Raw genomic sequence first — 27,750 nt, 5'->3', positions numbered from 1 at the left:
CTGGGCTAAGCCAGACCTTTGGAAATCCCAGAGCCTAGTCCTCTTTGGTGGCTTAATTTCCACTAAACAAGCACTTCTGATGAGGCCTGAGGGGGCTCAGAGCATGTGGTGCAATAGGGGTGTCCGTGGAGAGTAGTAGCTCTGCTGCAGAGTGCCTTGTGCTTTAGCACAGAGAAATTACTGCTGTTTGGTCCTCCCGGTAAATAGGGATGATATAACACCACAGCTGTGCTGCACATGGCTTGGGAGGAGGTCAGAGTCAGGGAATTTGAGGTCTGAAGCTCAATCTAAGCCAGGGTTAGCTGTCACGTGCAAATATAGTCATGCTGATCCCCAGGGCTATGTTTCCAAAGAGAAGTGGTCAGCAGCTCTTCAATTGCACTGCCACTTCTCCCCTGAGGAGGTTGGCATGGGCAGAGGGACAGTGAGTGGAAGCTGACCACAGGACACAGCAGAGCATTGTTGGTCTCCACTGTTGCAGGCACTACAGACCAGCTGGCATACGCACATTTTTGGAAGCCAGGAATTCCATCCCATTGGCCACCTGGAAGCTGAATCCCACCAAGTCCATGTAGCTGAGGAGTGGAGACTCATTTATCAGCGTCACCCGGTCTGTTCTTTCAGGAGCTGGAGGGCAAGCAGAGATGGATGTTGGCATTACTCAGCACACTCGTGGGCTGCCCACCAGTGGAAGGACCCACTGGGAATTGCTCTGCCTCCAACAACAAAGTAGCAAAGCCAGGAGTTCCCATCGTGAGGGCATCTGCCACCACTGCTGGACTTGTCCCAGAGGTCACCTTTGCAATATGGACCATCCACCTCTGCAACAAAGGCATCCAGCGCCTGAAGTGCAAGCACCTCTCCCTCCCGCCGTGGCTGAGCTGTTACCTGATGGGGAATAGCTGTCCAGCTCGTATGGAGTGCCGTAGTTAGAGGACTCAATGTCAGCATACTTGACTTCGCCCTTCATGTCAGACATGGGCACATAATCTAGGGAATCATCCTTGCTCATGTCCATGTAGCCCCCATCGCTCTCGACAGACAAGGAGAGATGACTATGGGGGGAAACAAAGAGGCTGTTCAGATCCAGAGGAGAGGAGGAGATGCAGGGCATGGGGACAATGATTTGTGGGACTGCAATTCCAGCCTCAGCACTGAAAAATCCCTCACAGCAGGGAAAGAAGCCCTGCATCATGCATGCAGAGAAGCACAAACAGCACTGGAGACCTCCTTCAACCATCTAACAGCTCAGGTGTCCTCAGCCTAGCTTTAAACAGCCCTGCCATATTCCTCTGCAGGTGTCCAGGTGTCCTTGTCCACAGGCTGAAACTTCTCATGCTCACCTTGCCTGGAAGAGCACAAGCTTGGCTCAGCACCCAAGCTCGGCACCAGGGAAGGCAGGAAGGGGAACTGGGGCCACGCAGCTCCACAGGCACCCACAGGGGAGGAGAGCATGAGACTTAAACCAGTGTGGGCAGGCAAAACCCTCCACCTTGACTGTGCACATTCCCAGGCTGGCCAGGACTGGCCTGGAGAAGGCTGAACTGGGCGAGCAGGGCACAACCCTCTATCCACAGTTAAATCTTCTCAGTTTGGATCAGCAAACATCTGCACCCTTGAGCACCCATCCCTTGAGTGAGCAACAAGTGCATCTGGGAAGCAGCACCTTGAGGCCTTCCACATGCTGGTGCTAGGTAAGGGAAACCTGCTGCATGGCCAGAGCTGTGGGACACGTCCCCATGGGCTTGGGAGACTGCACTTAGTGCTTAGGAGGATCTCAGCTGCCTTCAAGCAGAAAGCGCAGGGGACAGCTGTGCTGATGTCCTAACACTGCTCTATTTTACTATTGTTTTGGCGTGCTGGAAGGAAATGCTGCTTTCTAACTTCCCATGGGACCATTTCTCTGCGTTGATGTGCCTGCATCTCTTACAGCTGGCAACCAGACAAAGGACCATTTCCCTTTCCTTGTAGCACCTCTTGTGCAACTGTACTCCTTCTAGCACTTCTCCCTTAGGCTCAGCAGCAATGCAACCTGTCCTGAAAATACAGAGCTGAGGTCTCTGAGTGTTAAGACATGCTGGGAAGCCCTTCGTCTCTGTACTCAATGCGTAGCTATGGTTATGCCAATAAAGTTAAGGATGACAGGGAATATTCCCAACTGGCATGGAGCAGCTGGCGTGTGTGCTAGCAAACTCAGCCTCCAGGACACACAGATTGCCTCTGCTAACTCCCCGTCTGCCAGAAGCTGTTTGGAGGTGGTTGGTTGGCACATGGGCTGGTCTCACAAGGTAGCAGAGCAGCCAGCTGTGTCCCAGCACTGGGCCAGTGTTCATTTTACTGTTCTGGAGGAAATATAGGTATCCTTCCTGGCAGTACCAGTCTCCCTCATTGATGGGGGCTAGGATGGGGTAGGCATTAGGAGAAAGTGAGTGCTGCTGTCCAGGTACCTCTGCACGTGGTCCTCCTTGGCGGTGTTCCCGTACACCTCTGCCTCTCGCCGTGCCTTCTCACCGTAGGACTGCAGAAAGGTGTGTTTGTTGCGGTGCAGGTAGTCCACCAGGTCCCCATAGCGGCAGTACTCGGTGATGATATAGATGGGCCCTGGAGGGAGACACCACCCCTGTCAGCCCTGCCTTGGCCCTGCTCTCTCCCTGGGGCAGAGAATTTCATCCCACAGGGACAATGCCAGATTGCAGGACATCTAGGCAGGGCCAGAGGGAAAGCCATCTTTCTGGTAACAAACATTTTTGGAATTTGAAATTTGTGTTTGAGGAGGGAGGTGGGGATTAACAGAATATGCCTTCTCAGTTTCTGTCAGGTTGGAAAGGCTTTCAGAGCCCCACAAGACTTTCCTAGGGGAAGGGTGAATCATTCTGAACCAGAAAACAGAAATTATTCTCTCTGAGGACAGTTCTCCTCAGCACAGCCCAGCGTTGCAGGGAGAGAAGACAAGGCACCTGGGGCTCAGCTACCTCCTTTGGTGCAGGCCCCCAGCAAGTTGACAATGTTGAGGTGAGGTCCCAGGTGGCTCATGATCTTCAGCTCGGACATGAGGGCTTGCTTCTCGCTGCTCCGGGCAGTGGCTGTTGGGGACAACCAGTGTGAACAACAGGGTAAGGAAGGGAGTGCATGGGCACTGTTCGACCTTGCAGTTTTTGAATGGGAGTAAAGGGATGGTGTTTGGGCAACTCACATTTGAGCATTTTGACTGCCACTTTCATGGTGGATTGTGAATGGCTCAGGCCATGGGCTGTTGCCTCCACCACGCGTCCAAAGGCACCAGAGCCAAGAGTGCGTCCTGCAAAGAAACAGTGGGGTGACAAAGTTGGCAGTGGTCCTCGAGAAGAGGTGAGGAGAGGAGCCTGGGAAAGACAAGTTCCCTGTCTGAAACCACAGCAGTCTTGCTGCAGTCATGCTGGTGGACATGGAGGTGGTTGTGAGCTATGATGTTGTGGCTGAGGCTGGTTTACATCTGTCTGGGAGGGGAAGGAGCTGCCAGCTGTAAGAAAGGATAGCCAGGAATAACCCTTGCCAAAGGGACAGCTGGCCTCCCACTGGGGTCCCAGATGGTCCTCCTGTCCCAGGACCACATCGTATCTCCAGGGACCTTCTCTGGGTTGGTCTCTTTTGGAGATCCCAAACCTATCACCCACAGACAGACAGGACCCCAGAAGTCCATCAGTGGGACCTGCAGAGCCTTTACCTAACACCAGCTTGTCCCTGGGCACCTCCCAGCTGGAGTCATAAGGGAGCTGCATGGGATCCACGTAGATGTACTCGTGCCCATCAGAGCTGACTGACTCAATCACCTTCCAGCGGATTTCATAACGAGGTTTCTGGAAAGGGGAGCAAAGGGAAAAGAGAGATCTGAGAGGCTGAGGGTCAGAGAGGGCAGTGGGGGATATGGATGGGCTTTGTTAGGGAGTCTTTGGTCCCTGCAGACATTGCCTCATTCCCCGTCTAACCTACAGATGCCAGACGCATGCAGAGACTGATGGAGACCCATGGCCCTTGACATGGGTGGGACATCATCAAGCCCATGCCAGCAGGAGCTCACAGCTTTGCTCTTCCCAGCCACCCTAACACAGGGGTACCACTGTGGCAGCCTGGGAACACTCTCCTCTTTTACCTTCTGCCACAGGACGATCAAGATGATCAGGGAGATAACGGTGAGGACCAGCAAGGCCAGGATGACAGAGATGATGACCACCTTGAACGGCAAGGCTGCAACGACAACAGGGACAGCAGTCAGAATCTTTCACCTCTGCATGGCCTGAGTACCCTGGGGAAAGGAGGGGACAGCAACACAGAGGGGTCCCTGCACCCTTCCCCTTCCCTCCTCTAGCCACAGTTCCACTCCTGCTCGACCCTGAGCTCTCCTCTGGGTGGGGGCAGTCCCTGCCCTCTCCTCCTGGGCAGACCTGCCCAGCACTTGCAGGGCCAGCACCCCAGGGATAGTGGGGTGATGGGTTGTTACAGCCTGTTGAAGGACTTGCTGCCTTGGGAGAGGTTTGATCATGGGAGGGTGTAAGGAGCTAGAGGGGCTGGTTTGCTTGGCGGAGAGCTGGCAGGTCCAGGCCTGGGCTTAGACCATCCTTCCTCATATCTGGGATGTTCAGTGCATGGATGTTCCAGTACGTGGCACCATCTAGTGACCCGCGGGCTAATAACAAGACATTCCCTCCCTGGAGGGATGACCCTGCCAGTGGTGGGAAGAGGATGTCCATGGCCAGTGGACATAAGAGTTTCAGACTCCTCCTAGAGCAGCCTTTCCTGCTCAACCCAAAGGAGGCTTTGTTTTGGGCAGAACTACCCAGGTTTCCTGCCTCTGAGGACTGCAGTCATCAAAGGACAGTCTTGGCGCCCAGCACCTCCAGGCTGGAGACACGGAGAGAAAAGCCTAGCCCTGCCACTGGCTCAAACACTTCCCTCAGCTCTCACCATGTGGGACCAGAGTGATGTCCTGGGAGTTCGTGCCCAGGAAGTTTTGCACGGTGCATCTCAGGAGCAGGGGCTCGTCCACCCTGTGCAGGTGCAGGGTGCTGTTCACGCGGTACACCTGCAGCTCTGTGTGGTACGTGGCGTTGGTCTGCAGACCGATCTCTGTGGACTCATTCCCCAGCAGGCGGGTGGGCTGCCCCTTGGTGCTGCACCTGGTCCAGGAGAGGATAAAGGCACCTGAGTGGCAGTTGGGACCATGCACTGCCACGGGATGCCCAGGCATGTGGGCCAGAATAATACAATAAAATAGTAGTTTATTGTTCTAATAAATACTGGATTTCAGCCATTCCCATGGGCTCCATCACTCTGCTTACCATTTGATGTCGCTGCAAGTAGACCAGCTGATCTCCGGCTGGGGCATGCCTTCAGCAGAGCATGTTACAGTCTGCTCCCCGCTGCTGGCACTGCTGTTCTCCTTGAGATCCACTACTTTGGCTGGCACTGAAAACAAGAGACAGTGACGGGAATTAATGCTCCTTTCTGAGTGCAGGCTGGAAGGGGAATGTTATTTCACTGTACCCCTAACATGGCCTGGGGGTGAGGAGACAGTGAGGTAGGACTCATCACATCAATCATGTTTTATTTTTGAAAGCTAACAGCAAAAAGAGAAAGGTTTGAGGGGGTTATGGAGGAGACCTGCCCCCATCTTGCTTGCTTGGAGAGCACAGGTGAACATGGGGGAAAGTCCTGGACATCAGACCTGCGCAATCATCTCTGCATCTGCTACCTTGGACCAGGGCATGAAGGCCGAGCTGCTGGCATCTGCACTCTCCCCCCATCCCCCTTGCTCTGAGACCAAGTGTGATATTTCAAATGAGCATGTTTCTTGCTTGAATGCTCTTCCTTTAAACAAGACCTCTCTGGAGCTGTAGTCAGAGGCATAAGGGCTGCAGCAAAGGACGGACCCATCCCCTGAGACTGCTCCTACATTCCTCAGCCCCATGTCTGCATGCCCATCCTCACCATTTATCTGCAGATGGAAGGACAGCTCCTGCTCATCATCCTCATTGGAAGCCCGGATGGTGTAAAATCCTCCTTCTTCCTGCTTCACCCGCACCAGCACCAGAGCCGTCTGGTACCTGGAAGAGACACAGTCCCAGAGTAATGGGTGTGGGAAGGAACCTGGAGACTGACAATGCTCAGAGGCAGCCAGCTCCCACCCATCTGAGACATGCTCGAAATCCACTCACAGAAAAGCATTCAACCACCAACCGTGTCCAACCAACAATTTGGAGGTTGCTTAGTGAATTATCCCCTCCCCACACCCTGGTGAGGAATGATGGGCCCTCACCTGGTTTCTGACAGGTTCCTGCTGGTGATGGTGAACTCGCTGCTGCTCTCCATGGTCAATGTCTTGTTGTTCTTCAGCCACACAATGTTGGGTTGTGGGTATGCTTCCACCTCCACCTGGATGGTGCGGCTCTTGTGGACCTCGGCATACACTGTGCTGGGCAGGTGGGTGTGGAAGTGCACAAAGCCATGCTCTGAGAGGGGACAGGAGGGATAGGGGGGTCAGAGAGAGAAACAACACCCTCTCCAGCCTTTTGGACAAACATGGATCTGGACCAAACCACTCTGAACACCCAGAAGTGGTGGGGCAGTTCCAGATTCATCCCTCAAGGCTTCAGGCTTGTGTCCGAGGAGAGTGCGGGTGCAGAGCCGCACTGGAGCAGAGGAGCTCATGGAGCAGGCAGCACGTGGGGAAAAGGTTGTTATCTTGGGGAGATGGAGCAGGTTCCCTCAAAGAAGAACAGATGCAGGAGGGAGGTGGCAATATGACCTCACATTGCTTTGGCACTGCACAGTGCAGAAGAGCTCCTACCCATACCCTCAAGTGTATTAAAGGGTCACAAAATGCATGGTGGGAGATCTGGGGTGTTTTGAAGCCAAGAAGCGGGCAGCGGTGACATGGGGTGAGGGTTGGCTTTTGGCCATGGTTACTTAGGGCAGAGGTGAGGGACGGGAGAGAGCTGGAGGCTGTGCAGAGACAAGAGGGCGTCACTCTGGGGCATCCTGCCTGGACGCCCACGTGGTTTGCTGGCTTTGGGTGTGTGGGCAGCAACACACCGATCACATGGACTGTGATGTCTTTCCTGTCTGTTTTCTCATGGTAGCCCTCGGAGACATTGCAGACGTAGGTCCCACTGTCCTCCAGCTCTGCATTCTGGATGATGAGGATGGAGCGGATCTCGTGGGTGGATCCAGGCAGGAAGTCAGTCACTGGCTCCACAACCTTCCCCGCCTGCACAACAGGGACAGGAGATATGGTCTGAGAAGTCAAGAGCATGTTCTGCCACTGGAGCTACAAAACCAGGCTCACAGAGAGGGAGGAAGAGAGGGTAGAGGACCTCAGTCTGGCTGCCACAGGGACAGGGAACATACACTGATCAGAGGCCACTGAGACAGACAGCCTTAATCCAAGGATCTCCCCATCAAACCTCTCTGTGTGACAGCAGCAACATCCCACGGCCTCCGCCATGGGGTGAAGCTTCCTATGAAGCTTCGCCTAGAATATTGATGAGTGATTGCCATGGGACATCTGGGTAAAGGCTGGAGCTGCTGCCTGGAGCTTGTGGGATTGGAGCACTCACCTGCTTGCGGGGATAATCCCAGTTGAAGTTGACTAGCTCATTGCCGCTCACGGTGCACATCAGGGTAACGTTTTCTCCCTGACGCACTATGGTCTGCACTGCGCTGATGGAGACATTCACAGATGAGACTGTGGGAAAGGTGAAAGAAAGGAACGAATAATGAAGGAATGGATGAGTGGACACCCAGTCCATTTATCCTGGGTGGACTGTTCCACTGGAAGGTCTCTTCCCTGAGGGATAGAGCTGACACTTTGGCAGAACCCATTCTCTAATGGAGGCAGGAATAAATCCAGCCTCTAAATTGATCAGGGACATTGTTAAGATGGGGAGGGCTTTGCTGTCCCCTGCCATTGGGCTGAAGGAACAGCTATGGCAGGTGCACAGGTATGCTCAGACAATGGCAGCTCACCCTGGATCCTGTAGACATAGAAGGTGTCTGAATCCACCTCCTGGTCATCCACAAATGTCCGACAGAAATAGGTCTTATCCTCAAAGAAGCCTTTGAATCCCTGTTGTGGGTCATAAGCAGCTGGGATGGGGTTCTCCACCTTTTTCTCATAGAGGGTCACCTGCATCTGTGGGTTCGTCACACGGCATGGGATGACGGCTTCTGTGTAGCCCGTGATGAAGATGAAGAGCTCTTCAGAGGTGATTGTTGGGAGGAAGACCAGGGAGGGATCTGTGAGAGAGAGGAAACACTGGTTACAGAAAGCTGCTTGAAGCTGAACTAGGGCTGCTCTGTGCTCCTCCAGGACTGCTCCAACACAGGGCTCTGTCTCCAGACTGGTGGGATGCTTCTTCCCTTACTCTCCATGGCAAAGTAGAGCTGCCATGTCATGGGTTTGCCAAACCTCTCACGGGAGGGTGAGAGAGACCCAGACACTGCTGCCTAGCACCATTGCCTGTCCCACCACTTGTCCCAGCACACCACACATGGGCCTCTCCCATGACCTGGCATACCAGAGACATGCCACAGCCAGATGACTTGTCATGAGGGCTCTCCTGCAATAGGAGGAGGATTTTGGGAGGCCAGGTGCTTGGAGACAGAATGATAATTCAAAACCCTCTTTCTCCTGGTTACTAAACCCCGTGTAAATGCAGAGACAAGGACATGCTGTCCCCTACCTGGAACATAGATGTACAGGGCTTTCCTCTCTGCTGTCTCTGGAGCCTGGTCAGGGCTGTAGGTGCACGCGTACTCCCCAGTGTGACGGCCCGTCACGTTCCTGAGGGTGAGATTGCTGACGAAGACACCATCCCTGTGCTCCAGTGAGGCGGTGAGGGGTTGACCCTCCCGTTCCCAAACCAGCATGCCATCTCCATAGCACAAGAGGGAGAAGGTGCTGTGGAGGCCGAGGACAAGCTCAGTGTCTCCAGGTTCGATGTGCAGCCCGCTGCCCCCAGATGTTACCTCCAGCATACCTGGGAGAGGAGGGAGATGAGACCAAATTGGATTCTTCTGAAATCCAAGGAGAAGCAAGCTGAAACACAACCTCATGCCAGTGTATTTGGTTTGTAGTGTCAGCCTTTACACTGAAAAATAACCTTCCTGGATTTGTCCTCCTTGGCATGGCCACCACTGACAAACATGTGCACTCCTCAGAAATATTCTGTCAACCTAGACCCTGGTGGGTCATCCTTCATTCCCTGTACCTCCTGAAACCCTTACTGGAGAGAAAATAAGACATCACAGGGTTTAGCAATGTTCAAAGTTGCCCGTGTTGTCTGTGGCAATGCTGGGTGGAGAACCCCTCATTTTATACTTTAACTACGTCTGCCCCTGCCCAACCTTTCTGCAAAGTAGCTGCAGCCTCAGTGCTACCCAGTGCTGCGCAGTGTCATTGGGTGGTGAGGAGCAGAAAGCTGGCTCGGGAGGGAGTTGGGGCAGTTGCTGAAACTATGCTGGAAGGCAGCCATGCTGTGATGCTGTTACACCAGCCCAAGGGGCATCCTTGTTGAGGACGGGGCTGGAAATGGGAGTGACCTTGGCCTCACCCACATGTTTGCTCACATTCTTGGCTTTTATGCATACTATGAGCTGGTTCAGATGGTCTAGGGAGCTGACAGTATAGTAGTATAGTACAGTACTGCTGACCCCAAAATGAGCCTGCCTCTGTAAAGGCAGAGGTAGGTCTCAGATGCACCTTCAAAAGCTTGGAAAGGCCATGCATTTAGTGGGCAAGAGAGAGAGGAGAAGATGAGGCAATACCCTGCTCTGCTGGCTGCCTCTCCACAGGGACAGTGTCAGACGGGGCACAGACTAGGCTGAAACAATGTCAGTTTACAAGAAAGTGAAAAAGGAATGAAAGCAAAACCTTGCAGGAAATCCTTTGGAAGCAATAGAGCAGGTAAGGTCTTCCTGAATGGCTTCCCGTGTCTCTCCCAGCTTCCTTGCTTTACCTTTTCCCAGATGTCCCAGTGGTGCTGGGACATGTGCTCCTCCCTAGTGTCCCCACGGGTGGGCAGGGAAGCTGGGGACAGCCCCCAGGGACATGCAGGGACTTTACATCCACCCCGCCTTAGGATTGGGTCAGCATGAGCCCGAAGACCTGAGCCATTAGGAGGGACAGATGTGCCTGGAGCGTGCTGTGCACCCCTGCGCCTCCCCACAGCATTGCCCCTTTCCTCCCCCTTGCCCCGGAGTGAGCATCCCAGGGCAGCATCCCCAGTGCAGGGCCCAATCCTGCACACACCTCCCCAGCCACAGCACTCACCAGTGAGGATGAGGAGCCAGAGAGTTGTCTTCAGAGAGGGGCACAGCATGGCGAGCTCCGTGGCTCGGTGGCCGAATCCTGCCAAGAGCAAAGCAGGATGAGTGCAGCACTGCTGTCAGAGGAGGAGGCCCTCAGCCACTCCGGGCAGGGGTGTCCTTGAGCCCCCACCCAAGCCCCAGGCTCCCTTCTCCACCTCAGAAACCTCCCATCTCTTTCCAGTTTTCAGCCTTTCCCTCCTGGCAGGGTGATTGGTTCCCCCTCACGCCAGATCTGCAGAAGGAGCTGTTTCTAAGGCATCTCCTGCTGGTAAACAGGGATTTTGCTGGAGGTTCCAACAGTTGTGTCAACTCTTGCTCATCTCTGCTCGAAATGCTGCTCCCCCCGCTGCAGAGCCCTGCCTTTCTCCCTCCCTCTGCTCTACCGCTTGCCTTTTTTTCCCTTAGTTTTTGCTTCCCTCAGTCCCAATGAGATAAAACTTGCTAGAAAACAGATCCCCCTCCAACCCTCCCACATTTTCTCCTTCCAATGAAATAAAACAAGCCCAAAGAAATCCCACAAAAAACTGAGTTTCTTGTATTTAACTTCTAAATATATGTATTTTAAGGGAATATTTGAGGGCTTTTTACTTAAAAATCCCTTTTATCAACATTTCTCAAGAAATCTTTTCCACAGAGCATTTTCAGCCCTTCCTGGTGCAAATTCAGAGCCCAGAGGAGATGAGGCCAGAGTTCCCTAAGAGCAGTGGGGTCTGTCCCCCATGTAATGGGGTGACAGGTAACTCTCCCCATCGTGGCTGCAGGGACGGGGATGACAATTTCTGAAAAGCAAAATGAAGAAGCTAAAAAAGGGAAGGAAATAGTAAAGGGAAGGGCTTCCTCTGTGCCTGGACAAAGCTGGGGTGAAATGAATTCAGTAGTCCTGAACTTGGGGATGCTCCTGCATGGAGCTGAACTTCATGGCTCAGCCACACCGTAATCCAGGGCTGAGCTCCTGCCGTGCTACCAGGCCACCTCCCCTCTCCCAGCACAAGAGGCATTTTGAACCTGCTCCCAAGGCAGACCCTGAGGAGAAGCCCCCATGATGCCAGCACAGTGCTCTGGGGAGCTGCTCACCAGGCATGAGGATGGCTAGTGGCAATCTGGACTTGCTGACCTGGCCCCAGGCACCATCTCTTGCTGAGTAGCAATGCCGCCTCTTGGCCCTGGAGTGGCCTCCTGGTCTGCTTGATGTTAAGGAGGAAATGGTTTTTAAATGACGTGAGCTTGTCAGATGTTTTTATTATTCTCTTGCCTTGGCTCAACAAAAGTCTGATCTACCAGCAAAGCCTTCCAGGTCTCCAGCTTATTCAGCAGCTTCCCTCTCCCCCCTCTAGAAATCCCCTCGGTGACTCCTTCTCTCTTCTGCATTTGCCAGAGGGGATGAGAGCACTTTTGGGGAAGAGCTGGGGGTGGGTAGGATGAAAGGACCGAGGTGAAATTCAGGCTGTAAACGAATGTGACCTCACTGCACCCACCCTCAGAGAGCACCACTGCAGGAGAGAGGAGAAGGATGGACAACCTAATCTCTCTGCCCCCCAAGGCCCTGCCATGAGAACAATTAGCTTGGTTTCCCAATTCTCCTTTACAGAGGTGTGTGATTCATCCATTATTCAATGCTCAAGGTTGTAGGGACAACTGGGATCCTCTCCTTTCACCCCTCCCTGCCTTCATGCACATGCCAGGCTGTATTACCCCCTCTCCCCCTCCAAATATCTGCCTGCCACGAAGCTCAGGCCCAGCTTTTAGCTGCCTGTCCAGCTTCATGGTTGTCACTGTTAGTCCTGTTGCAGGTGAGATCTTGGCTTCCTTTACCCACACAGACAGGTCCCTCACTCCACCAGTGATCTCTGCAGGATCACTAATGGGCCAAAACACTGCTGGAGCTGAGGAGCTGGACACGGGTGCATGCTGGTGTTGGGCTAGCAAGGGTGTTGCTGGGCTAGCAGGGGTGTTGCTTCAGCAAGCAGTGAGAGCCCTGCAGCCTCCGCCTGCCGCCTCTGGCTGCCTCCTCTGTGTTCATAGCTGGTTTTAATAAATCTGCTGGTTTTGCAGAAAGGCATTTCTCTTGGAGATGCTTCCCAAGCAGAGTGGGAGGGTGGCAATGTCTCACGAAGAGTGGTGACCTCTCCCTTGTTTGTCTGCTCTGGCTGGGTGAGAGGCACACTTGGAGGTGCTGAGCTCTGCCCATCCCGCAGGATGCACGCAGAGCCTGGATAGCAGAAGGACAAACCTTCCTCTCCCTGTCACAAGGACACGTGCAAGCCCACATGTGGGTGCACACAGGCATTTCACAAGGGATACAAAAGCACCCAGCTCACTGCCAGCCTTGAGAGCACTTGTTGTTTCCCTCCTCAATCTCAGCTTTTGTTCTCAGCAGGAGCAGTAAGATGCACCCTATGAGTGCCAGACAAGGAGGATCTGAGGTGGGTGCAGACCCACTCAGTGATCCAAAAGCAGACACCTGGATGTTATCCCACCCAAGGACCCAAACACAGGCACCTACACGACGCTCAGCTGCCTTGGATTGTCTTCTCTCAGCCCTGTGTTTGAGCAGGGTGCCATGGACCCCTCAGACTCCTACGTCCCTCCTGTGGGCCAGGACCTGAGTATTTTCAAGCCATGGGACCATTTGCCTCCACCCATCCTGGCATGTGCCTGGAGGCCAGGGAGGTCCTGCAGCAGTGCCATGTCCAGCGCCCTTCACTCAGCTCTGCAGCTCCACAGCAGCCACTGAAGTGAAGTCCCGGCTCTCCATCCCCACGTTATACCCCCCCACCATCCTCTCCTCCCTGCCAGCACAGGTGCAGACCTTCCCTCTGCCTTTCTCCATCACCGTGATGTGAGAGCAAGCTGTCCCTGGCCCAGCAGGGCAGGGAGCTTTTCTATTGAGCTGCACTGTTTATTATTCTAAAAGAGGAATTTGGCTGGGAGAGGAGACAGGAGGTCAGCTGGCTCGTAAGGAGGCTGGGCTGGCTGGGTGATGAAGCCCCGCGCCCACACTCAGCCCCACATGCCTGTGGGGTGGCTGTGCTCTCCCGTGGACTCAGGTCCCGGGGGCCTCGTTGTGGCTCCTCTGAGTGCTGCGGAGGAGGACGGCTCCCACCAGCCTGCACGACGTGTCTCTGCTCGCCTCCGCGCTGCTGCCCAGCAAGGCCAGGACCTGGACATCGCAGCACCGTGAATGTCTGGAAGGATTTTGAGTCCAAACAAGACACAGATACAGGCAACTGTCCCTGCCTGGTGACACAGCCACACTGTCTGTCCTTAACTCTCCTCTGTAATCACATCAGCCTGGCTGTCACGTTGCATGCGTAGCCGCAGGAATGTACCCGGCAGCCGCTCCTCCTCCGGACACTGAGAGCGGCAAGCGGTATTTGCAGGCGAGACGAGGGAGAGCTGAGCCAGCTCCGGGGCTGTCGTGTTTCCCAGCCCACTGTCGTGCTGGTGAAAGGATAGCATCCCATAGCTGGCTGGGGCCAGGCACCACTGAAAGCCAGTGTGAGCATCTCTAGCCTCGTGCTTTTACAGTGTTGCATGAGGTGATGGGATAAACGGGGGCCTCCTGACATCTCTGAGCAGCAGCAGGGCTGTGCAGAGTGCACCCCAGGCTCTGAGGGCCTGTGGAGCTGTGCTCTTACAGACAGGACACAAGCAAGAGGGCCAGAGCAACGAGGTCAAACAGCACGGCCAAGGCTACACGGCAGGGCCTCAACTGTGCCAGGACTGGGATTTGTCTCCTGATTCTCCATCTCGTGACTTCACAGCTTCTCCAGAGCAGCCCGCTCCCATTTCTCCTGCATCCCAAATCTGACGACAGCTGAGCTTTCTCCTCCACCTCCTCTCCCACTCCCCCGCTCACTGCTGCGAGCGACGGCTGGGGGCTGATGTCTCTGTGGCTGATGAACTTGGACAGAAATTTCTGCAGCAGGAGCAGGGCTATGCCCAGGATTTTGGATACAAGGAAGAGCTGCATCCAGCCTCTGCTGGGGATGGTCCTACCTTTATTTAGGGAGGACCATTCCTTCAGCCATCTCTGCCACTCCTCCCCACCTCACAGTGCCTTGCTAAGGAACTCAAGCATCACCAAACCTTATGATTTATTGCTGTTCCTCCACTCCAGACCTATCTCTTGTTTAAGGATGTTAGGAAGCCCAAGATGCCTTTGCTAATGCCCAAAATATGTTGGGTAGGCTGAGTCTTGACTATTCTTGGGTAACAAGGCAAGAATTTCCTTTGACTTTGCTCAGTGTGCCCTGCCACACCTCTGAGGCTCTTCCTCTCTGTGCTTGCTCCCAGCATGTGTACAGCGCAGTGCTCATGGCAGAGCATCTCAGCACATGTGGCAGCCACTGCTAGCACGAGCATCACATGGCACTGCCCATCCCCAAACATGGATGATGCTGAACAAGGACATTTCTAGCCCTGCAACTGCCTTAAACCATGGGAGATCTACACAGATGGGCATTCATGCTAAGGAGACCCTCCCGATCCACTGCTTTCCTTCTGAGGATGCCTAGCCCATGTTTCTCACCTCTGCTCCACAACCACTAATGCCCTGCAGAAAGCCAGTATGGGGGTTTCACAAGCACCCCCAGAGCTGTGGGAGCTGGGAACCAGCCTGAAAACCTGGTGCATAGGGAAGGGGATGGCTCAGCATGTCGTGGAGGGGGAGACTGCTCTGACAGCCACCTTGGAAGTAGCTCTGGTCCCTACAAACCATCAATCACTAGCAAGGGGATGTACTGTCTTCTGGAAATTGGGGTGCACAGCCCCCTCTCAGCAAATCCCATTTGCATTTCCAGGGGTAATTCCTATATCCATTGCCCCATGTTACTCTTATCCTCCAGCCGTGCCCCCCTTGCCCAAGCCTCCCCTCTCCAGCGATGCTGGGCAGAGATGCTGGATGCCGGCCCAGCCCGTGAGCGCATCTCGGCTGGCGGCAGCACGACCATGGCGAAGGAAGGAGCGGAGAAATGAAGCCAGGCCTTTCACACAGCCGCCCGTCCTTTCTCTTCCTCTGGCTTTCTATTTCTAGCCCCTTTTCTTGCTGGGGCTGTGCTTCCAGGCGCTCCCACAATGCTCGCTGGCCCCACCATCCTGCCAAGCAGGCCAGGGACATCTGGTGCAAATTAGCGGGAAGTAAAATATACTTTATTTCTTCTTTGTCTAAGCGCATCTGAGTCATTAAGTGAGATCATGGGTGCCCATATGCAATAAAAAAAGCCCCGTATGGATCCCATGATCAATGGCACTTGCAGCCAGGGAGCGAGGGCTTCTCCTGGCTGGGGGGGGGCACTGTCCCCCGCTTTTGAAAGCAAAGAGCTCCCTGAGCAAAGGCTGGTGACCCCTGAAACGCAAGCCTTGCTTGTCCAACAGTGAAACTCCTTGGCTTGCCCTGTTTTCCTCTGCCACCCTCCCCCCCCGGCCTCCACCACTGTTTCTTTCCCACCCTTTAATCTAAATAAAACTGAGAGGGTTTTTTTTTTTTTTTCTTTTGGCTGGAACTGTCCGGAGTTGCAACATCCCTCCTCTGGGGTCCCTCGGCTCCCATGACACTGCGTTTACTCACAGGCCAGATTATCATCACAGAGCCCTTTTTCTTTTTCCCAGCACATGGCTAGAATTAGGCAGGGCACACACATGGGGAGCCTGTCGTCCCAAGGCCCATAAACAGCTGCTGATAAAATGCAGAGGTAGGAAATCTGAAACCGGGCTGAGGAGCAGAGGGGCTGGGGAGTCCCCGGGGTCCCACAGGCCATCCCTGCCCAAACCCTCCTTGCCCAGCTGCCTGCCAGCACCAAGGGGGTCCTGAGGCTTTACCCAGGCACTGGTAAGATCAAGGGATGCGGAGAGCCCTGGGTGGCTGCTTGCAACACGCCTGGATTTAGGGGTTTCTTTTAGTCATACAGAGGTGAGGTTTTGCAAGCACTCACTGGCAGTGTCACTGATCCCTGAACCCTCTGAGTGGTCAGAGCTCCTTGGTCTGTGAAGCTGTGATTAAAGCCACAACCCTGCTGTGGACCAGCTCTCTAGGAGATGGTCAAAGAAGGGGCAGATGCCACCTCTGGGGCAGTGCAAGCTCAGGGCCATCCCGCCTGCCTCTGCTGTAGAGACCGGGGCTGGTAGGACCAGAGCCCCTGCCCAGGACCCCAGATCCTGGTCACCATCTTCGGTGGCACCTGGAGGAAGCAGTTGTGAGGTTGTGAGGGCACTGGTCCTGCAGCAGATAACAGGACATGAGTTAGCACAGCCAGTCTCCTCTGGGCCAGCCTGCCATGGGATATCGCAGGCTTTGACAGCATCTGTCTGAGAGCTGAAAATGAGGACCGTGACTCCAAAGCGGGGTGGGGGAAAGCTGCCAGGGAGGATGACGAGTCCACGTTGAGTCCTGGCGGCATGATTCAGCAGCCCTGGGGTCAGCCATGTGAGGAAAGGGGTGGGGTGGCGAGCCCCACGCAGCCCCATTTCAGCTGCGACCATTCTCCCTCTCCGAGCATGGGGGGACCACGACATCCACGCACACAGGCCAGCAAACCTCCAGCCATGGCTTTCCGTAACGCATCGCTGTGAGGAGCTGGCACATGGGGACGTGGGACCATGGTGAGCCCTGTTCTCTCACCCCTAATCCCCCCCCCTGCTTTCCCCCTCCATTTTAAGCCCATGGGAGATGGAGGAAAGGAGTGACCTATTTAGTGCAAGTTCAAAATAAAATGAAACATCTGTTTGGAGAGATGCCAGCATTATAAATAATCCCCCAGCCCTGAGTGTTGGTATTCGTGGCCTTTTCGGCTGCGCATGCTCCCCCGCTTCCGCTTTCAGAGGAAAAGCCGGGCCCTGGGGCCAGCGGGGCTGCTCCCCGGAGCCTGTGAGCTTGGCCCGGACTGTGGGAAAACCCTGGGCAAAGACCAAGGCTCACCTGGAGCTGGGGAAGGAGGAATGGGGGTGTTGGGAGGAACGGCTGCCACGTGCCAGGCAAGGCCGATGCAGTGCTTGGCTGTCCCTTGCTGCATACCCCGCTCCTCGCCTCCACCAAACCCTGCCTCCCTTGGTCTCCCTACAGCAGCCAGTGGGTACCAGGGCCACGGTAATGCTGGGGCTGACCCATGGTGGTGCTGGGGGCTGTCCAGCATTTTGGAGCACAGCCGTGAAGTCTGGTGTTGTGCACAACTAGGGATGCTCATGCTGGGTGTAGGGAGCAGGGCTCTGTTCAGCCTTGGGGCTCACCCTTTGCAGTGTGATGACCCCCTGGGGAAGGCATAAATGTGCCCCTTGAGAGCGTTTCAGCCTTTCCCAGTGTCCTTCTCCATCAAGATGCTCTAAAGGATGCAATAGAGCCCATCCAGGGCTGCCCGTGACCATCCCCTAACTTCTCCATTCCCCCTGACAGCAAAGACATTTTTGGGAGAACGCTCCAGGCTGCTTCACGAGCATGTGAGCAATGTGAGTTATGAATGTGACTGCAGGACACCCAAACCACAGGCCAGGACTCACACAGCTCCGGGCATCACTTCACTGCTGGCCCCTCCAGCTGGGTAGCAAAGCCTTGGGGCTGGCCAGCAACAGTGACTCAAAGAGCTCTCTGGCCCCTGCACCCCCAAACTGGCATATATTCAGGGGTCCCAGCTCCTGAGTATGTGGGGCTGGATGGGCCTTGCCTCTCTGAGCAGAGCCCGTCCACTCGCTCACTGCTTTTCCTCACCACTGGCAGAGTGGACAGGGGAAGCAGAGGATGCAAGACCAAGGGTCAGGCACCATCCCAGCTGCTCATCCCATGGCCTGGTACCCCCAGGGCTTTCCTTGCTCTTGTACCGTGGCTGCCAGAAAGCTGTGTCTGCCTTCCCGCAGCAATTCAAGGGAAGCACTCTGCTAAGGTATACATGAGGAAGAAAACATTCCCCAGCACATCAACATCTCCATCAACTGCTTGCAGCCGCTCTTGGAGGGTGGCTGCTATGGTGGGGCCAGAGCTGGAGCCAAAGGTCCCAGCTGGCTCTAATTAACCACTAATCATCAGCTGCGAGGGGAGGGTGATGGATGCAGGAGCAGACAGGGAGCCATCCTGAACCCTAGTAGGATATAGGGGCTTTACAAAGCTCCAGGAGCAGTCAGTGTTGTGGTCTTACCAGCCCCACATGCCAGTGAAGAGTGAGTAACCTGATCCTCCTTTGAAAATTTCCCTGAGACACAGATTTGCTGGGGAGGAGGAGGAGACCATCTCTGTGGATATATCTGCTTTTCTCTTCTCTGCTGCCTGCGAGGGACCCGAGCTTAATCGCTTTGTTCTGGGGTTTTAGGCTCTCGTGGCTGGGATTAGGCGCTCACCAGTTCTGTGGTCAGAGTACCCTTTGCCCATCTGTAGGACCTGGAGAGGAGCCTGGCACCGTGGCCAGGGTGGGAGAGGATGGGGCCAGGTAGTGCTGAGGTGTGAAGGGCAGAGGCTGCTTTCAGAGGGGGGCTGTGTTTGATTTGGCCCTGCCACTTCTGGGTTCCTGAGAGGGAGCAAAATGCAGCTGCTGGTGCAGCTCTTGTTGCTGGGGGCTGATCCTACCCCCTTCTCCATAAGCTCTCCTGGGGGGCAGGAACACCGGGGTGGTGGCACCCAGCACCAGGACTGCAGAGACAGACAAACTGCAGTGCTGGGGGAGACACCCTCATCCCATGTCTCCTCTCCTGCCCACTGGTAATTGTATGAGGAGGGACTGGCCCCCACCTCCTTATAACAGCAGGGCCTGGGGGCAGCAACGGAGCTTTCTAGAGCAGGGGGTGCGGAAAGCCAGCACATTCCCTGTGCATCCACAGGTTGCACAAGGGCTACCTCCCTCTTGGATAACCTCCTCCTACATGCTCTGGCCTGGCAGCATGAGCCGTGTTTGACACCCTACATGCAGGGTCCTTTTCGACCTCCAGCGGTTCTTCTCCCCTTAGACACGAAGCAAAAATCAGCTCCCCTCTGCACCCATGCTCTGCAAACAGCCCCTGCCCCCCCAAACCCCATAGATCCTCCAGAGGAGAAGCCGAGGCAGGACTCAGCACAGGGGCTGGCATCTGCCAGCACCCCCTGCCCTCTCCTGAGCGCAGCTTTAAATGGGCACCGAGTCCTGCTGCCCGCACCAGCAATCAGACCATATTCTCCCAAACAGCTCCCAGCCTGGAGATGGAAACTTGGCAGTTGCCTGCAGGGAGAGAGGAGGGGACCCCTCTTGTGATGCCGGCAGCGCTTGGCCTCGAGGAAAGTGGGGTTTCTGTTCTGCAACCATTTGCTCGGCAAAGGCTAAAACTGAGGTGACTTCCAGGAGAATGCGCCTGCAGAGAGCGGGGCTCGAAATGGTGTATTTTCTGCTGGCCCCGGTTCAGACAAACCCACAAGCAAACATATTTTTTTGTATAAATAAGACAGTGTGTCTCGCCAGTTAAAGCAATTCAAACATGAATGTAGCAATTTAATTGGTGCCAATTACTGTGTCTCGGTAACATTAAGATTTCAGTCACAGACTCTTTCGCATGGTAGACGGGCCAGAAGAGGGAAGGCAGAGGGACCGGCAGGATGGGGCCTCTCACCGAGAGGCAGCTTTGCCTGTCTCCTGCTTGCCCTGGTAGCCTTGTCCCCCCCGAGCAGCCCCAGTGCTGCCTGTGGGGACATGCTGAGAAGTCCCCTTCCATAGCATGGAGAAGGTACCTCCTACTCCATCTGTCTCCTGGTTTGCAGCCCAGGGTTTGACATCCAGTGCAGCACCCTGGTTATTTTCCCTGCACTCCCCAACCCTTCCCTGCTCCTGCTCCTGCACCCCACAGCCTGCTGCAAGCCCCATCACACACTGGCTCTCGCTGAGCCCTGGGAAGAGCGTAGGATGGGTGTTAGTGGAGACCCGGACAGATGAGCAGGTGCCCCTGCAGGCATGCCCTGGAGAGGACGAGCCCGTCCATGGGTGCAGGACGTACACGACTGTCACTACACCAGCCTGGCTTTTCTGGCATCCAGCCTTTCTGTGGGAGCTCTTGTGGTCTCCCTGCTCCCTGCACAGGGTCTCCACACTGCAGTCCTCTGGCTTGGCAGGTTGGTGATTGCAGGAGAAAGGTACAAACACAGACCAGGGCATGCCACAGCCTGTGTCCCAGGTGTGTGCATGCCCAGGGACGATGAAAAAGCAGGGTGTGAGAGGCAACACATCACTGTACATCTGCTACCAGTCTGGGGGGGCAATGGACCTATGGGACCCCCTTGCTCAGCGCATGACCCATCCCAGCACCCCTCTGTGCATCCCCAGCACATGTCCCTCTCCCTGTCCCAGCTGGGTCTACTCTGTGTCCCCCGCGGTGCCAGAAAAATGCTGCACTTCCAGGAGGAGGTGTCCCGGTGGGAGCGGAGCAGGGCAGAGGTGTGCTTGGCTCGAGGAGCCTAATTAGGCAACTGGGGAGAGGAGGAGGGGAAACAGCCACCCCTAAAACAAGCCTCGTTATGTCCAATTTGCCTGGTGGAGCGGAAGGAGCCTCCTGGAGCTGCTCCAGCCTCTCAGGAAACAATACCCGGTCTATACCCTCCCCTTGCAACTCCTCTCCAGGGGATTTCTTTCCCTTGGTTAAAGTACAAACAAACAAACTCCACGAAGTGTTCGACTCGGATCCTCCCTCGCAGGGATAGGATGTGTCCAGCCAGCCCTGAGCCTGCACAGTCTCCAGCTCCCTCCAGCTCTGGGCCAAAGGCAGCCCCTGCTGCCAGCACCGCGGCTGCGCTCCCATGGGATTCAGCCACCACATGGCTACTCTGGTCCCTGCCCTTTGCTGCTGCATCCCGGGAAGATGCTTTGACAGAGCCTGACCCTATGAACACCACTGCAAGCCCATCCTGCTTCAGCATGGCATCAGACACTGGGGCCAGAGGGACCTCAGGGACTGCCTGGCCCCAGAGTGGAACTGGGCACAGAAGTCCCTGCCCTGACCCTCTGGCAACGGTCGGTCACAGCTCTCTGTCACTGGGGCAATGCCATGGCCAGCCAACATGGTCTCTTCCTGCACGGCATCGCTCTTGCAGCTAGAGAGCATTTCTTAACCTCAGGTTTCCTCTGGTGCTCACTAACGCAGTTTTGTCTTGCCCTAGTCCTGGAGAAGGGCTCGGTGCTCTCCTCTTCCTAACAGTGTTGTTCTGAGCACTTTGGAAATCCTGTCACAGACCCACCAACAATGAGGCTGAAAGAGATCCTGGGGTCATTGCCATGCTGCAGTGCCCACCTCTCCCCAGCCAGATGTTTGCCTGATGTGTCCTTTGAAACCTGTGGGGCTGAAGGCACCCAGCCTCACATTTCCTCTAAAAGCTAACTTTCTTCTTTGCAGTGACCTTTCCCATGCATGAAGACTCTGTGCTACCTCCCCATAACACCCAGTGACCAACGAGCCCCCTCAATCCCTCTCCCAGTCCTCTGCAGCCTCTTCTGAGCTTCGGATCTTCCTCCCTTTTCTCCCTGAGCCTTTCCATATGCATCCCTGCTGAAGTGCTTGGCATCACTTGCTGGGGAGGACCTGCTCCCTCCACCCTGCCTGTTTGCGCTGCCTCCAGCCGTGTGCCTTTCAGCACATCCCACGGGAAGAGCTGTGGGTTTCCCTGCACCACGCAGCAATCTGGTTTGTGTCCGCTATAGCCCCCAGATCCTTTCCCACCATACAAGCTATCTGGGCTGTTAGCTCCCCAGATCACGCACAACCATTTAACATTTCCTTGTTAATGGCAGCATGCTGTCACAGCTTGCTGTTGCCTGGTTGGTGCTGGACTCCTCCCAGAGCCCTTGGGATCCTCCTGCGCTCCAATCTGCCCCCACACTGGCTGCCCACCCAGCTTGGTGACAGCCCAGAGTTGGGTACATGCACTCGTCTGTCACCCAGGCAGTTAATGTAGAGATTGCAGAGGACCAAGCCCAGGCCAGAGCCTTGTGAGACCCCACTAGAAATGCCCAGGGCTTTGGACAACAAGCCATGGCTAACTTCTCTTGGACTGCAGCATTACAGCTGGCCAGGCTTGTGTTCAGACCATGCTCTCTGTTCAGAACATGGGCACCCTGAACCCCCAGCCCTCTGTGGGGGTGCGGGAGATGAGCCGAGGGCAGGTAACCGGGTGGCTGCAGTCCCTCCACCTGCTCCTTCAGCGAGGACCCTCCATGCTGTTGAGCTGGAGAAACGGACAGCTGGCTTTAGGGAGAGAAAAAAAGCCCTTTGCATGCTGCAAATGGGTCGCTGTGACCTAATGCTTCTCCAAAACACTGACCCCTCTTGATGCACCAACTGACTTGGGGATGTTTCCTGGACCCAGGGACACGGCCCAGGGTTGGCAACTGCCACCAGGGCCACAACATGCTCAAGCCTGGGTGACATCAGTGTCAAGGAGTGACTTCAACCTCATGTCAGACTGTGCCCAGGTCTGGCTGCCAACCGGGGTGGCTACCTGGTGGCTCCTCCTCTGAGCCAGCCCAGCACATGACCTCTGCCAGGCAGAGCCATGTCTTTGCCACTGGCTACAGCTGCCTAAATTAAATGTGCCCTTTCCTGAGAGTGTGGGCTGCACAGGCACCTTGTCCTGCAAGGTGTTGAGGGGAAAATGACCCTTCAGCCAACCCCTCAATGGCCCTTGGGGAGCACTGGGGCTCAACATTGCTGGTCCTTGTCATTGATGGGAAACCCTCTGAAAAGATTTGGGACTGCCAAGCCCCTACAAGCAGGGTTTGCACATCAAACCAACTACTTTTAGCTATTTGCCCTCTGCTTTAGCAGAAGCCCCAGGTGCTCTGGGGCAAGGATGGAGCAGCACAACATCCCTTTCCACCACAAGTCCTGCTTTGAAAGTCTTCCTGTTGGCAGGAGCTGGATGCTCTGAGCCCACAACAGTCCCAGTGTGAGCACCAAAGCCCTGCAAGTCACGCATCCCACTCTCCCTGGCTGTCAGGGCTGCCTGAGTCAGCACAGCTTCACTCCAGACCAGCTCCAGCCTGTTGGAGGCCCTCGGCTCCTGGGCTTTTGGGACAGCAGAGCGGTTGCCCACATCCACGCCCAGAAGGGTTTAACCAGGCTCTCCCCCCTGCAGTACCCAGCGCGCCAGGGCGCAGGCCCTGAGCAGGGCTTGCAGCCGTCCCTCTCCACCTTGGCCTGGCCCATGGGGACAGGAGTTCTGCCAAGGGCACAGATCAAAGCGGCATGGTGCTGGGACCACCCTGCATTTAGGCATGACCATGGATGTGTTTGGACAGTCTAATGCAGCTGTGACACTGCTCTGCAGTGGGGCACGCTCCTGCCTCTAAAAGATGTCTCGCTGGGGATTGCAAGCAGCTCCTTCCCCACGCACACCCCAGTCGTCCCACGGCTGCTGGGCTGGGAGAGCCAGGGTAACCCTCCAATCCAGGGAGGGACCGAGAGCTCCCCAGGGAGACGGAGATCCCCTGGGCCCCACTCCTGCTTCAGCGGGGTCCTCCCTCCTGTCCCACAGCCTCAGCATCCCCTTCGCTCCCCGCAGCCATCCCAGCCCAGGACCCGGTGAGAGCTGATGGGATGGCTTTTCCCGCGGGATACCGCAAAGCTCGGCCGCTCTCCACCATACACCACCTCCCCAGGGGTTGATGGGGTGTTTTGGGGTGCCAGCCCCTTGCCAGGGAGCAAATCCCCTTCCAAAGCAACCAGGCTGGCTTGGGGAGAGGGTCCTTGGGGTCCATACCACCTACAGCATGAGGTTTCCCGGCCAAAGGGCCGGAGCAGAGCTGGAGGGAGAGCCGGCACCCGGGTGGGTGACGCGAGGGCTTACCTTGGGCAGGGTCCCACCGGGCGAGCGCCTGTGCCACACGTCCCACGGGCACTGGCCGCCCTGAAATTCCTTCCTCTCCTCCTCCGCACTCTTTATCTGCTGCCTGCCGAGGCTCTCCCTGCCCTCCCAGCTTTCCCCAGCTGGCAAGGCTTTTCCACTTAAAGGAGAAAGAGAGGGAAGGGAAGAAATGAAGTGGAGGGGAGGAGGGGAAAAAAAATAAAATAAAATCAAAAGGAGAGGCAAGGCTGTGCCAGGGCTGGGCTGCAGCCAAGCCCTCACTCTGCTCCTCTAGTGCATCTCAGCAGCGCCCTGGGCAGCCCCCAGCCCACCTGGGAGGGGTCCGGCCGCCTCGGGCCCCAGTGTGGAGCAAAGCCCCGGGCCGGGGGATGTGCACGCGTGTGTGTGCGTGTATAAATAAAAGAGACCTCAGGAGGAGGAGAAGGGGGGAGGCTGCCTCGCCAATGAGGAGCGGAGTCCGTCCGACTTCCTCCCTCCACCCTCTGCGGGGACCCTTTGCAGAGCAAAACTTGCGATTAAAGCCCGGCAGACGGGTGCGATGGGGGGAAAAAAAAATTTTAAAAAGGAGGAGAAGCCAAAGAGGCTGCAAGGAGAGGGGAGTTTTGCCGCAGGCTGCCGAGGGGAGCGGCGAGGGCCTGGCTAACGGGAAACAAAAGGAGCCCGGACCAGCCCGGCTCTTGCCTCCTTAAACCGGAGGGAAGGAGTTGCTCTCTCCCTGTGTCTGCTTTCAATTCTGGCCTTTTTCCCTGTTTTCTTTTTCTTTTCTTTTTTTTTTTTCCCCTCAAGCCCCCCCTCCCGTTTTCTTTTTTTTTTTTTTTTTTCCCTTTCTCAGGATATGAGGGGATGTTTAGAAAATCCGCTGCCCACGCCAGCAGCTGACTCATGTTTTTATTAAAGAAGGCCTGTACTGAACCAACTCCATGTATTCCCCCCGGACGCCGCCCCGGGCCGTGCAGTGCCGGCACCGCGCCTCCCGCCCCGCTGACCCCCGGCCGGCCGCGGCCACTCGGGGACTGCCAACGCACCCTCCCAGTCCCTTTTTTTTTTTCGAAGGGGGAGTAATAAATCTTGTGCAACTGGGATGCTGCGGCAGACGGTGGGTTTGGTTGGGAACTTGGACTGTTTGGGCTGCCGAGGGGCATGGAGCTGGGAGAGGTGACAGGAGTTTCCACCGCGGCCACGCCATCACCCCTGATGTCCTGCACCCCTCCCACCCTGGGGGGGTGAAAGCCGGCTCATGAACCTGCTTCAAATCCTCCCCACACCTTGGTGAGCTCAAATAAGGTTTCTGAGAATCTTTCAATAGGCAAAATATTATCATTTGTCCAAAAAGGGATATCTTTTTTTGCAATTTGTTTCAACACTGTTACAAAGTGCAGAAGCTCTTTGGATCAAAACCGTCTTTAGACCCACCAGTTCTTGCCACCATTTCCATCTTGGGGATGTGCTTTTGTCCGATCCAAACAAGAAAAACTGCAGAAATGCACTGGCTATCCTGAAAAAGGAGACTCCCCTGAAAAGATACCTTTCTATCTTTCTTGGTTTTTCTTTCCAAGAATCAAAAAGCCCTTCCCATAAAGACAACACTGCTGAAATCTGTGTTTCTGGCTTATTTGCAAGGCAGACTCATCCCCTCCTGCCTCGCTAATGAACGCCTGCACAATGGGCACAGCTAATGATTCCCCGGCTGGATGAGCCCAAGAGATTGCCACTTATCACCTGTTATCTCAGTGTTTTCTTTGCACTGATGAAAAACCAAAGGGAAACGTCTTTATTCTGTGCATCCATGGAGGATGAGGAGAGCTGGGCTGCGGCACCCCAGTTATCTGCACGCAATGAGCAGGGTCTGGCAACCAGGAGGTACAGCCACAGGCAGGGCAGGGGGGATGTGGGCCTGACAGAGCCCGGGCAGGAGAGGGAGGCTGGGGAAAGGAAGGATGCTGGAATCACAGAATCATCTAGGTTGGAAAGGACCTTGAAGATCATCTAGTCCAACCGTTAACCTAGCACTGACAGATCCCAACTACACCACATCCATAATGGAGAGGATGCCTCTCCCTGGGGAGGCAGCCCCCACGAGCTGGAGGGGCTCTTATGCTGGTCTGCATGGGGGGATGAAGTGGTGATGGCTGGGCAAGACCCTGATGCTCCCCTGTGCCGGTCTGGCTGGATTCCCCAACTCCAGACGTGGTGGCGACCACGTGTTGGGGGGCCCTGGCAGTCCCTGCCGAGCTGAGCCAGTCTGTCATGCAGAGGAGGAGCTGGTGAGCGTGAGAGCAGCTCATATGGGGGGCAGGCAGCAGCGGGGACGTGCTGTGCACATGGTTCTTCCCAACACTTTTCCCAAGGGATAGAGACATGTCTGACGGGTCCCTGCACAGGGACATGTGGGCTGCTGGGAATAGCTCAGCAGAGCTGTTTCCCGGCACCTTCCCCCCTCCAAAGATAGTATTGCTGCTCCTAACACAGCAGGAGAGAGAGAAACCGGCCAGGCCCCTCGCACCAGGGACAGGCTACCGGGGGTGAGCAGGGGTGGAGAAGCTGGCACAGACCACGCTTGAGGGCAGAGCATCCCAATCCTGAGGTGGGACATATTCCCCGCTCTCCCTCCTGCAAATGGATGACCCCAATGCCCACTCCCGGGCTGGGAGCAGGGACAACCTGGGCAAGCAAAACCCTCTCCCAGAAGTCTGCAAAGGCCAGGGTTCATTGTTTTGGGTTTCTGGGAGAGCTCTGGAGAGCTCACAGCATCCCGGCAAGCACACGGCAGCCTGTGCTGTACGTCCCCAGGGAGCATCCAGGGCTGCACACTTTGTTTAGGAACAGCATGTCGGGGTTACGGCAGCTCCTGGGAAAGGCCAGCTCAGAGGAAGCACCGAAGCCGGAGGGACTCACTTGTGCGAGCGTGTGGGTGGAGGAGAGCAGCTCAGCTACCTCTGCCTCATCCCCTCCTTCATTGCTCACCTCTATTTTTGGTGCCTGCACCCCCGTTCATGGCGCTTGCAGGACTTAGTGATTCCCCCGGGGCTGGGACAGCTGCAGTGTGGGCTGCCAGAGCCGCTCTCAGCTGAGATTTCCAGCCTCAATAAGCATCGTCAAGTGCTAGCGGGGGCTTGGGGTCATGTAGTGCAGCATCTCTGGTGGGGACAGCAGCCAGTGAGATAGGGACACTCCAGGGTGTTTGGACTCCTCTGGCATCGCCTGGATCAAAGCAGCTCTCTGATCTCCTGCCCCATCCCAGGAGGAGCTGGGACCACAGGGAAAAGCCCATACCCTGTGCCTGAGATGGAGAAGAAACACCAGAGCCAGGTGAGCCAACATGATGGTGAGAATGGCCGTGCTGGAGTCAGTGACAGGTCCCATGTGCCAGCAGGTGAGAGGCAGGTAGGAAAGAAGAAGCAGATGTCAGCCTTTCCCACTTCTCTGAAGGTTTAATGAGGGCCAGATTCACCCCTGGCTTCGGTTCCTCTGAGCCTCTATCAACTCCAAATCATCCCAGGAATTCCAGCATCGCTCTGATGTGGTGTTGAGGTGCAGACCACAAGAGAGGAGCAGCATGTGCCAGGGAGCACAGCACCACATCTGGGCAGCCCATCTGGCACGGCGGCTGC

At 55.7% G+C, this 27,750-nt stretch overlaps 1 protein-coding gene across 3 annotated transcripts in view; it reads right to left on the bottom strand.

Moving 5' to 3' along the window:
* PDGFRB (platelet derived growth factor receptor beta) overlaps window positions 1-25,133 on the bottom strand; it is a 34,749-nt gene extending 9,616 nt beyond the window's left edge. Inside the window, exons 1-19 of one of the 3 annotated variants that reach the window (XM_074883593.1) lie at window positions 24,451-24,824; window positions 24,122-24,278; window positions 11,459-11,525; window positions 10,307-10,384; window positions 8,718-9,014; window positions 8,002-8,271; window positions 7,593-7,720; window positions 7,069-7,243; window positions 6,293-6,485; window positions 5,965-6,080; window positions 5,316-5,442; window positions 4,942-5,153; window positions 4,130-4,224; window positions 3,704-3,836; window positions 3,194-3,298; window positions 2,973-3,083; window positions 2,448-2,601; window positions 889-1,055; window positions 509-627 (exon numbers count right to left, since the gene is read on the bottom strand). In XM_074883593.1, the coding sequence (XP_074739694.1) occupies window positions 509-627; window positions 889-1,055; window positions 2,448-2,601; window positions 2,973-3,083; window positions 3,194-3,298; window positions 3,704-3,836; window positions 4,130-4,224; window positions 4,942-5,153; window positions 5,316-5,442; window positions 5,965-6,080; window positions 6,293-6,485; window positions 7,069-7,243; window positions 7,593-7,720; window positions 8,002-8,271; window positions 8,718-9,014; window positions 10,307-10,355 (2,451 nt within the window). In that variant the 5' untranslated portion in view covers window positions 10,356-10,384; window positions 11,459-11,525; window positions 24,122-24,278; window positions 24,451-24,824. Of the gene's footprint in view, window positions 1-508; window positions 628-888; window positions 1,056-2,447; window positions 2,602-2,972; window positions 3,084-3,193; window positions 3,299-3,703; window positions 3,837-4,129; window positions 4,225-4,941; window positions 5,154-5,315; window positions 5,443-5,964; window positions 6,081-6,292; window positions 6,486-7,068; window positions 7,244-7,592; window positions 7,721-8,001; window positions 8,272-8,717; window positions 9,015-10,306; window positions 10,385-11,458; window positions 11,526-24,121 lie in introns of all 3 variants that reach the window. The other 2 variants (XM_074883596.1, XM_074883595.1) reach the window with 2 other exon arrangements.
* Between the last annotated feature and the right edge of the window lie 2,617 nt (window positions 25,134-27,750).

This window comes from Strix uralensis, chromosome 14, assembly GCF_047716275.1.
Source record: "Strix uralensis isolate ZFMK-TIS-50842 chromosome 14, bStrUra1, whole genome shotgun sequence".
Lineage (NCBI taxonomy): Eukaryota > Metazoa > Chordata > Aves > Strigiformes > Strigidae > Strix > Strix uralensis.
Note: the sequence above shows the minus strand (reverse complement) of the source record. Positions and strands in the feature narration are given on the sequence as shown.